The 9016-nt window shown below is 38.7% G+C and overlaps 1 protein-coding gene across 1 annotated transcript; it reads right to left on the minus strand.

The window, feature by feature from the left end:
* Positions 1-4133: 4133 nt before the first annotated feature.
* Positions 4134-6110, minus strand: LOC119995152. Its single transcript, XM_038841556.1, has one exon. The coding sequence runs from the start codon at positions 5999-6001 to the stop codon at positions 4574-4576; it is 1428 nt and encodes a 475-aa protein (XP_038697484.1). The 5' UTR covers positions 6002-6110; the 3' UTR covers positions 4134-4573.
* Positions 6111-9016: the final 2906 nt, after the last annotated feature.

The following is a 9016-nucleotide window of genomic DNA, read 5'->3' on the forward strand; positions in this document are numbered from 1 at the left end:
ATCTAAGACGAGAGAGATTAATAGATATTTTCAGGTACACAACAAACTGCGATTACTGCAAAAAAAAAAAAAAAAAGAGCTCTGCTAACAATAAATAATCTTATTTGGTTTGGTAAGATTGACGAGAGTCAAAGATATGGCGGCATCTCTCCTGCATGAATTGGAATTGGTCAGACTATGCATGCAGAGAGAGATAAATACTGAAACTTTATCCTCTGAATCCAATCTTCGTGGACAATGCCACCCCATATGAATGCATTAAGATTAAAGGGTTGTACGGACTGTACTCACTTCTACGCCTAAATCTTAAGTGACCATCCAATCCCATTAAACAAAAAGGCATCAAGTATTATAATCCTTATTCTATTTGTGGGTTCAACTAGTTGCCAGAACCCAGATAATTAATGGCCTAGTTGGGCTGATCAAGACTAGTCTCGTACAAAACTTTCAAGCTCAAAGAATCTGTAATTTTCAATCAATTACTTAATTTGACTACTTGCAAACTGACTTCAGTAGTTAACAGCTGTAGATTTGGATCAAAGATTTCGCATTTACACACAAACTGACTCATTTGTGTTCGAAAAAATTTGTCACATATTTTACAATATCCTCAAAGTTCAATCAAACGAATAAGTGGAGATCGATCGCACTTTGCCCGAGAAGGCTTATCCCCATCCCTTCTCCTCTCTACCTTCTTTGATTATATCTTATCTTTTCTTTCTTTCTTCCACTCTCAACTTGTGGGGTCTTAACTTCGAAAGATCACCGATCAACCACCATCCCCACTAAAAGCAAAGAGAGAGAGAGACACAGAGACAGAGTTCCTTGCTTTCCTATGTGTTATTATTTCCTAATATTTTGCGCACCAACTATAAACCATTCTGTGCATTTTCGTACGGTTTCGTATACTGGAAACGGTACAGCACGGCAAAGCACAAAACTACCATATTTTCAATTATATAAATACACCCCCACCCTCCCACAGACTTACTGACTTAGAACTAGGGAAATATCATTACTCATACAATTAATTCACTCCCCCAGCTAGGCTAGCTACCTATCATGTCAACCATTTAATGCTCCAAAGACACCCACAACTTCCAATTCTACACTTATATAAGCCTCTATCCCTTGTGTATCTACCACCAAAACAAAAGGCTCTCATTCTCTTCCTTCAATTCAGCAGTTCTTTCTCCATTATTGTCTTCCTACAGAAACACATGAAGATAACGATGGGGAAGATTCTAAGGAGATGCCTAAACAGATGGAGAAAGACAAGGTGTGAAGTCATTCCCTGTGCAGCCTGTGAGTGCTGCTGTCAATGGGGTTTCTGGCCTTCCATTCAGGAAGGCAACTCAATTCCCGAGGATGTCCCAAAGGGTCATTTGGTGGTTTATGTAGGTGAGAACCATAGGCGTTTTGTGATCAAAGTCAGCTTACTCAAGCACCCACTCTTCAGGGCATTGCTTGATGAAGCTCGAGATGAATATGATTTCAGTACCGATTTGAAGCTCTGTATTCCCTGCAATGAGAATCTCTTCCTCGATGTCGTTCGATGTGCTTCCTTACCCCAGGAGAGACGAATGTTCCTGTGCCTTTAGGGAATTCATCCATGGACTCTGCAAAAATTCAATTGATTCATGAGTCTAATCCAATGCTAATATAGTAGTTATAACGTGTTCTATACTATGTATGATTCTAACGTAAAGATTCTGTAGCTATGAGTGCAATTAATTTCAAGAACTGTAAAAGTTTGTTCTGATCTAAACTCTGCCTTTTTATGGGCATGCAAGAAGTTTAAAATGCAACCTAACCTGACAGGAACCAATTTCAGCACCACCCAGTAGAAGCCAGACCTCTGCAAAAACAAGCATGTTATGTAGGCTCCATCGCCACCATCATGACAGATGAAGACTCCACTATCAGTATGGTGACAATAGGCCATTGGAAGTACAAGAGTATTCCAAAGTGAATACGGAAGAAAATAGTTTAGCACATGAAGCATATGGTAAATGATAAATAATCAAGTGAGATCATTTGTAGATAACTTTTAAGGTTATTCGGATGTACTACAACTAAAGCCTTAAAGAAAGTTTAGACGTCACTCTTCTAATCCGGTCTTTCCTGATGAATGATACTAGGAAACTGAGATTCAAATTCTCAGGATCTTTTTAAGCGGTCCATCATCCCAATCTGAAGTACTTGGGAATAACCTAATCTGAAACTAGCTGAACACATCTCCCACCGTATTAAGCAATGAAGGGTGAATTTCAAAGGCAAGAGATGCAATTGGTTGAGGGACGAGAATCACATGGCCACAGCTTGTTAGTTGGGATTATTGGAGAAGCTGCAAATATACCACCTTCAGATGGTATAGTTTCCATCTCCTTGCATCAGAGACGCCAAAAATCCTAGACATTCTGCCATTTTAAGAGAGACGGAAATAAAACAACTAATGCTTTATGACTTCGCAAGCTGGGAGGAACAAGATTCTCGAAATGTTCCTCATATTCTGCCTTAGCAAAGATCAGCAAAAGGACACTGCTCTTACTTGCTCCAATGGCCATGGTTTTCCATTTAAATCTATAGATCCCATTGGAAAAGAAGACAGCAATTTCGAGCACTGCAGGAGCTAGAAAGAATTGAAAGGAAGACTAGCAGACAACCACAAATGTATCAAATAGCAGTAGAACAGTTACAGGCCATACATCCCATTTCAATGCAAACAATAACATTAATTGGTAAAATTCAAGCTATAAGAACAAAATGTAGGAGCTATATTCAATCAAACTCCACAGGCTCTTTTGCACTCACTTCCACTCCCAACCATTTTCATCAAATTGCTCATATTTTCAAGCAAAAATTCCAGCAATCACAGACAAACATATTAAAGTGCAAATGAAGGACAACAGTGAAAGACAAACAAGACAATATAAAAACCTATGCCGGTAAGATAAACATCTTACTCGCGAAGCACATGTATCATTAGGGTAGAGAATAATAATTTTTTGTCAGGTAAAGATGAAATGCAACATATATGTATGTACCAACTTTCCAGGGGAGAAATTGGAAGGGTAGACCAAATATTTTATCCTATTAAAATGACTACACAACATCATCCTCTCATACAGTCATACTTAATATTAACGGTAGACCTGGAAAAAAAACCCTCTAAATTCGTATTTCCAAGCAGCTTACAAGTATTGTGAAAATGCTAAATAAGAAAAAAAATCTTAAATTTATTTGATAACATAAAAATAAGGACGCAATGGTGATCAAAACTTCCTAAAATACATATGCAAGAAGTTTTGAGTTTCGCAACCATGCAACTAGACTAGAACACCCTGTCATCACAGTTGTCATTGTCAAAATTAAAGCCTTTGAAATGATCTCAAGTTGATTGAACGGAAACTCAAGTGGAGCAACTCTTATACCAAATGGAGCAATTACAGTTGCCAAAGACTCCATTCACACAGAACTAGCAATATTCCATTCTCTCATACCCTAACACATCAACAATCTAAATGAACCTCACAGAGAAATTATTGCAGCCGGCAGCCACTGTCTGTAGACCTTTTTCTTTCTTTATTAAAATGCTTCAATCGGACACTAGCATACTACTACTTTCTAAGAATCACATGCTTGAAACTGGAAAAATGAGGAAAACAAACCATAAACACTCTGTTCAAACGCAAAGTCGCAAATTTAACGTAACATCTTCGACTTCAGTACCATTCATTAACAAAAACCAAGAGATGGGATGCTGGCCCTCACGGCACCCATCTAAAATCTCAGTCTTTTCAGGAACACTTTCCGGCTCCGCGTGATAGCCGTCACATAGATAATAGATTTGAAGGATAAAACTGCTGCATTTGGCTTAAGATATATAATATCCATTTTTTCACACAATCAACTCCACATCTAATCGACATGTCAATTTCTCATGTGTATATGCTGTGAGACTTATCTCTCCTTATATTCCTCATATTCAATTTACTTGACCACATGAATCGAAGATGCAGATGTGATCTCAAAATGAAGAGATGCATTCAGTGAGGCCGGTGTAACCTGTACAAAACTACAAATTGACAAATAAAAGAAACCAAAAGGCTAGATGAAATCTCACATCATAGTAGAACCAATGCAAATTTCTGCTCCATTCTATTTATACTTTTATGAGTTCTATGCCATATAAAGACCATGAAGATCAACTTTTGAAAAAAAAAAACACAACAATGAGAATCTGTTCTAAATGCAGCATTCAAAAGATTCCTCACACTATAAATTATTTAGAGAGAAGGAAGATATTGAAGAATATTTGAAAAATAGTGGCAAGAAAATATACACATGAAGCATTCCATGGAAAATATACACATGTAGTATATTGCTTCTTGGTAAAAGTACATACAACACATTGTTGGTGACTGGTGATACTTCAAATGATGCCAGGCTGAATCGCTGGGGATGCAATGCTGGAGACAAAAAAGCACTAAAAGTTTTACTGCATTGCTTTTTTACCATTACTGTAGAAGCCCGCAATACAAATAGCTGTGACCTTAATCACCACTGAGTATCATCTAAGGCCCTCAACTAAGCCCTCCAATTCTCTACGCCCAAACCTCCTACCTTCCGAATTAGCATCCCTACTCCTTGCCACAAAATAGAATATAAGCCAAGCCACCATAAAGTAAACCTCCACAACTGACTGGAAAACTGCAGCAAGAAATTTCCCAAAAAGTCTAGTCAAGACCCATCTTGCAAAAGAACCACAAAGTATAGCTTCAAAACACTTTATTTGTATGGCTTGGTTCATCATAGTTGATATCAAATAACAACCTTCCTTCACTATCTCTCTTCCACTTCTCCTGTGATCCACTATGGCAATCCAGCCATCTACTGCAAATATAAAAGCCACAAACGTATCCAACAAAAACCAGGTAAACAAAAACCCTGAAATCTCCTTCTCAAAACCCTTAATCCATGGAGACATAACTGAGAACGGCATCAATTTCAACCTGACAAAGAGCTTAAAGAAAGAGTACTGGTCCTCAATTTCACCAAAATACCACAATCCAAGAAGCTGAGTCAATGCATCCCTAACAGCCCATTTCATGAGGATGAACCCAGTTAGCCTCTTAAGACCCAGCCTAGAACCATCCCATAAGAGTCCAAGAAATGAACTAAACCTCCCTAACAGATCATTAACAACGGTGATAAAAACAACGCCTAAAACCCATGAATATATAGCAGTAAACCCTAGAATCACCCAGCCATAAGCAGCAGATAATAAAGAAACAAGGAAAAACAAAGCTGCTGCATCCCGGCGACCAAGGTCCAATCCCTTTATAAAGAACTGAAAATCCACAACCCTCTCGAAATCTTGACCTTTGTCTAGGTTAATTGATCCATTCTCTTTTTCTTTGCTATCTTGCTCATTAGCATTAACACCATCTTTATCGTTAACATAACTAAAATCATCACTTTCTTTATCAAAATGAGAAGTTGGGGCTTTGAAAGTAATACCGGAGCGGACGACCACAGGGTATCTGATTCCATTATCGACGACATGCTGAGAGAATCCCAATCTGGTATCAAAGTTCGAGAGAATCACATAACTGGCATTGACGGAGCTCTTGCGTTGGGACCCAAAGAGGGGGACGTCATCTCCAGAGAAGAAGCCATCATCTAGGGTTCCCACGCGCGTGAGGTGAAGAAAGGGACGACGGTGATGACGCAAGCGATGGTGGTGGTGAAGATGTTGGAGGTCCTGCTGCTGCTGGTGGCCGGCAAGGTCAAGACGGGAGAGCAGGGACTTAAGGGATGCATCTCGGTCGATGAAGGAGGTAAGAAGGTGGGTCCCATTCTCGACGAGGGTACGAAAACAGAAGAGGAGTAAAGAGAGGAAGAGGAATGCGAAAAGATTGGAGGTGAAGGTCGCGGTGGTTTGCTTGAAGAGTCGGGTCGTCGTTCGGAGGTGGCTGAGCCGGGGGTGATCGGTCATGGCGGTGTGGCGCAGTCTAGATTTGGGGGACGGAAGAATCAAACGAGAGTGCCTTTTTCTGGTATTTGATTAGTGTTGTTTTTTGCGGTTGATTTCAGTGTTTTTCAACTTTTTGTTGTTTTGTGTGAGAAATGAGCGCGTGAGGAAGTGAGAGTGGAGAAGATAAGGGAAGGGGGGACTTGGCATGTGTGAGCTGTTTATTAAAAATGGTGGATATTAGATAACCAGTACTTATCTTTTGTCGAATTTAACTATATGTCTCATTAATATTGTAATACTAATTTTATTTTATTTTTAAACGGGAGAGGAGGTATTCGAACCTTTAAATACATTCTAACGCTAATTCAATCATCGCCCACAAGTAATTAATCACAAAAAATTAAATTGCTAATGGAATTTTAAACGCGCTTCTGATTTTCATTAGAAAAAAGAAAAAAGAACCATTGTAGAAATATGAAACATTTTTGTCCAATATATAGGAGTAATACATTTATGTCCTTATCAATTTGTTTTAATTCGACACACTCATAAGTCATAACTTGATAAGTACTTGGATAGCAACAGAGACCGCTTGTCTTCTCGTATTCAGTAAATTCAATACGGCACTATCTTAATCACCTATTCAGTAGTTATGACGAGAGGTCACACAACTATTACTCCTACTGAAGTGTGTGGGAAAAAGGTTAGCTCAATACTTGCTTGGTAGTTTCAAGAGTGGAGAAATATGTATGGTCATTGGCTAGATGAATATATAGACCAACTTCCATACAAACTTTTGGCTACTTCAGGGCTGAGTCAGGACCTCCATATCTACCAGACTGGACCCATTGGAGGATGAACTGTATCTCCTGAATAGGCGAGCGATATCTTGGAGGCTTCTCCGGAGCTTTTTTTGTGTTGGCAAGGTCAAGGTGTTTCGGACAAATGTGGGCATCGATAATGGCATGACTGACATGCCGAAAATGACAAGTACTGTGCCTGATCCAATTATCCAAGTACAAAATACAGACAGCATTGCCGATGTCCCGAAAAGTATAGTCCTTTTTTATAGACATGGAACTCGAAAAGTAAAGCTTGACATGAACACAACCCATTTATGTTCAGGTGATTCTGACAGGGGCGAACCCAAGCAATTGCCCTTTGTGATGAGTATGGTGTGATGAGCATGAGCAATTGACTATAACATCCAAACCAAAGAAAAAAACAGAGCATGAAAATGGAATTGGAATTTCGAAACAGACATGAGATGTCTGTCTCTGATTCTTTTACACATGAATTCTTTCCATATATGATTTGAGAACATCAGATGAATTTGAACTGAAAAACAAGTATTATTGGAGTCTAATTTGTGTTTGATTGCTAGAGCTGAATCATGGACTCTGTGGCACTGAGGATCACCGGACGAACTCTTAAGCCAATGATCACAATCTCAATGTCTGAGACTGTTCTCGATCTGAACCACAAGATTGAAGCCGACTTGCAATGATCGCAGCATTGGATCTTATTACTCTGATCACAGAGGCCAAATTGTGGACCTAATGCTCCATGTTCAAAATCCAGAGTTCAAACAGATGGAACATCACTGTGAAACTCGAATCCGAAGAAGAAATTGTTATGGAGGTGAATGAAGGAGGAGGTGTGGGTGATTTGAAACGTAGAATTAAGCAATTTTGGGGTATATCTTATGAGAACATCATGCTGACTAACGACAACACGGAAATGGCGGATGATGAGTTGAATATGTGGGATGAACACTGGACGCTGCTGCTGCTGAGGAGGAGGTGATGCTGATGCTTCATATGTAACTACAATGACTACTACTTAATTATAGGTTTATGTTCAATCACGGTTGAAGCAATGAACCATAAACCGATAAATTTTTTAATTTGATTATCGGTCTATCTACAATGGTATATCCAAGGACCCACATTTCACCCTCAATTAATGTAATGTAAAACGTTGGATGTTGAGTAGACTCTACGTCTCTACCTATGTCCTTGTAATCCATGGCTATTTCACATAAAATTGAGGGAAAAATGAGAGTTTTGTCTTATTTTGGAGTCTGCATTACTCTAAATCCATTGTCAAATAATTCAATGGAAAATGACATATTAATACCACTTTTAAAACTGTTAGACATCTAGATCCACTTCAAAAAACTTTATCCCTCATAAATCCATTTTTATTTTTTATAATATTTAAATCATTTAAATTTTATCTTATTCCTTTTTTACCCTTTTTAAAGAGGATTAGATCTAATATAGTTTTCTCTCTTGTTATATGCTACATCTATCTCTCTTATCTCACTACATCTTCTCTCTCTACTACATCTATCTCTTATCACAATAACTTTCTCTCTCCTACTGCATCTCTATCTCATCACAACAACTTTCTGTCTCCTATTGAATCTCTCTCTTTACTACGTCTTTCTCTCTTTCTCATCTCTTTTTATGGCTATCGTTTTGGTCCAAATATGACTGGGCATTATGCGTCTCTATGAGGGGAGTCTAATGGTGATGGTGGTATTACAAATTATTGTCGAAATCGATCGGATCTGAAGTTTTTTATCCAAATTATAACACTGGCCGACCAATGTTACTGTTTTGAAACAGTAACATTGGTAACACTAGGCGATCAATGTTACTATTTGAAATAGTAACATTGACCGAACAATGTTACTATTTTAAAACGGCCATATCCGATGATCGTTTTGGCCCATACATGACTGGGCATTGTGCGTCTCAGTGAGGGGATTCTAATGGTAGTGGTGGTATGGCGAACCGTCGCTAAAATCGACCGGATCTGAAGTTTTTTCAAAATAGTAACACTGGCCGACCGACCAATGTTACTGTTTTGAAATAGTAACATTGGTAACACTGACCAACCAATGTTTTTGTTTTGAAACAGTAACATTGACCAATGTTACTGTTTTAAAATGGCCAAATCCGATGGCCGTTTTGGGCCGTACCTGACTGGGCATTGTGTGCTTCAATGAGGGGAGTCCAACTGTGATGG

This window comes from Tripterygium wilfordii, chromosome 3 (assembly GCF_013401445.1).
Source record: "Tripterygium wilfordii isolate XIE 37 chromosome 3, ASM1340144v1, whole genome shotgun sequence".
Taxonomy (NCBI): Eukaryota; Viridiplantae; Streptophyta; class Magnoliopsida; order Celastrales; family Celastraceae; genus Tripterygium; species Tripterygium wilfordii.